The following is a 2,002-nucleotide window of genomic DNA, read 5'->3' as shown; positions in this document are numbered from 1 at the left end:
GTGACCCATTAAATTGTGCTTTTGAGAAGATCTCTCAACTAGAAATAGATCTTACATTGTTCTTAAAATATTTTTAAAAACGCAACTGGTTATTGTTACATTAGATAAATAGAGCGAACTCAAATGTAGTGTAGATTAGAGAAGAAATTCTCTTGTTCCTTCAGTCCCAGGGTCAGATAGTCATCTTCTTCCCAGGCAGTTTCCTTTCCCCACTTCAGTTCTTCACTACTCAGCTGAAAGCAGAAACCAGAGAGCACAGATCTCACCACCTATGCCCCTCAAGCTGGTTTTCAGTGAGGGTAAGGGGCAACCCTCTCCCCAGCTCTGCTGAGAGCTGCTGCCAGGCACAGGCTCCCAGTGCCGGCCCATGGCAGGTACCTGTTGAGGATCTTGGTGACGATGCGCTGGACCCAGGGCGCCGAGGGGTTCAGGCAGACCATCATTCCCTGCTTCGTTGTTGCTCTGGGGCAAACAGAGGAAGGCAATGAGGGGAAGCATCAAGGCAGGAGCAGGGACAGGGATGGGAACGGGGATGGAATCGAGGCACTCACATCACTTCTGGCACGGCGCAGTGCGGCCCCTCAGGGATGAGCTCCACGCTGGCCAGGCGCCGCGGCGGGATCACCTCGCTCACGGTGCGCACGCAGCGGCAGCGCAGCTCCCCGGCGAGTGGAGCACCTAGGGGAGGCAGAGCCTGAGCCTCCTCGTGTCCCCGCTGCCCCCCAGCCCTCAGCACCCCCTGCAACCCCCCGGCTCCGCAGGGCACAGCTYGTGTGTGCCRCTCTTACCCCRGCAGAGTGCAGTGCAGGCAGCCAGGAGGAGGAGGAGGGAGAGGTGCGGGCTCATGGCTGGTGCAGGCTGGCGCTGGAGGCGCTCTGGGAGCTGCATGTGCAGTCTCACCGCCCATCAGGGCTTTTATCCCCTGGTCGGGAGCTGTTGGGGAATTTCCCATGCGCAGCATGGGGCAAGGCAGCCCCGCCTGGCCTGAGGTCCATGAGGCTGCAGGCGGCCAGGTGGGGCTCCCCGCAGCCCGGCGGGCCTGAGATCTCGCTGGCCTCTTTCCGGCTTTTGGGGCTGTGCCCGATAGGAGAGGGAAGGGGAGCAGCATCCTTTCCTGCTCCTTGGCGCCCCAAGAGCCTCCCTGAAAAGCTGCCTTTTTGGTGCGATGCAGGGCACTGCACAACCCCGAGGATCCTCAGCATCTGCATGGGACCTCGAGGATATTCACACCATATCCTGGAAGGGAATGAGCCTGGATCTCTTTTGTAACCATGTTTGCAGGGGCCCTGTTTGGTTTCAATTAGGCTGGGTGCAGGGAGCTAAGCCARAGGAGGATTTGGGCTCTGGAGCCTGTCTTGCTGGCTAAGCCCTTGCAACCGCATGCTCTCATTCAGTGGGAATGCTTTCCCTGCGCACCCCTTTCTGCATCTGGCTTTTGATAGGCAGCAGTATGTCTTCACTTCATCTCGAAGTCGTGAAAAGTTCAGTGCCTCAACTCCACTCTTAGAAGCCACACAGAACATGTGGATCGCTCTGCCTTCATGAYAGTCAATCCATTTTGCTAGTTAAGCTTTGCAGAAAGCACCAAAAAAGCACTTTTCTAAGACCTTTTCCATATAACTAGATTTTTTCAGAGAGACTTATTTCCTCATGGGTTTAATTCAGTTAAAATCAAAACATTTTATTTTTCTTTGGTATGAAATACAATTTTGTATTTTCTTTTTACCAGTTGATTTCTTCTCTTTTCCCAAGATCCTCGTTAAAATGAGAGTTCATTAAAGCAGACAGACTGCTGTGGTGTTTGTCCAGTACCTTGCACAGCCCTAGAGCTTCTGTGTCAATACTTTGGTCCTTTTGATTTGTGAAATACTGATGACTATTGAGGAATTGAAGATTTGCAAGCAGTTTTCTAAATTTCCCTCCTCTTGAACTTTCTCCCTCTTATTCGCTTAGCAAATATTTCTTTGATGTGGAATATATATCTCAAACTGTAAGAACTAAT

The 2,002-nt window shown here is 52.2% G+C and overlaps 1 protein-coding gene across 1 annotated transcript; it reads right to left on the bottom strand.

The window, feature by feature from the left end:
• Window positions 1-225: 225 nt before the first annotated feature.
• On the bottom strand, window positions 226-846 carry LOC112950089 (growth-regulated alpha protein-like). The gene is made up of 4 exons (XM_026042558.1): window positions 789-846; window positions 552-678; window positions 379-462; window positions 226-337 (listed from the first exon to the last, which is right to left on the bottom strand). The coding sequence occupies exons 1-4, from the start codon at window positions 844-846 to the stop codon at window positions 226-228; spliced, it is 381 nt and encodes a 126-aa protein (XP_025898343.1).
• Between the last annotated feature and the right edge of the window lie 1,156 nt (window positions 847-2,002).

The sequence above is a fragment of the Nothoprocta perdicaria genome, unplaced genomic scaffold (genome assembly GCF_003342845.1).
Source record: "Nothoprocta perdicaria isolate Ctin4 unplaced genomic scaffold, notPer1 scaffold_307, whole genome shotgun sequence".
Lineage (NCBI taxonomy): Eukaryota > Metazoa > Chordata > Aves > Tinamiformes > Tinamidae > Nothoprocta > Nothoprocta perdicaria.
The sequence above is the reverse complement of the archived record's forward strand: the minus strand, read 5'-3'. Positions and strand labels throughout refer to the sequence as shown.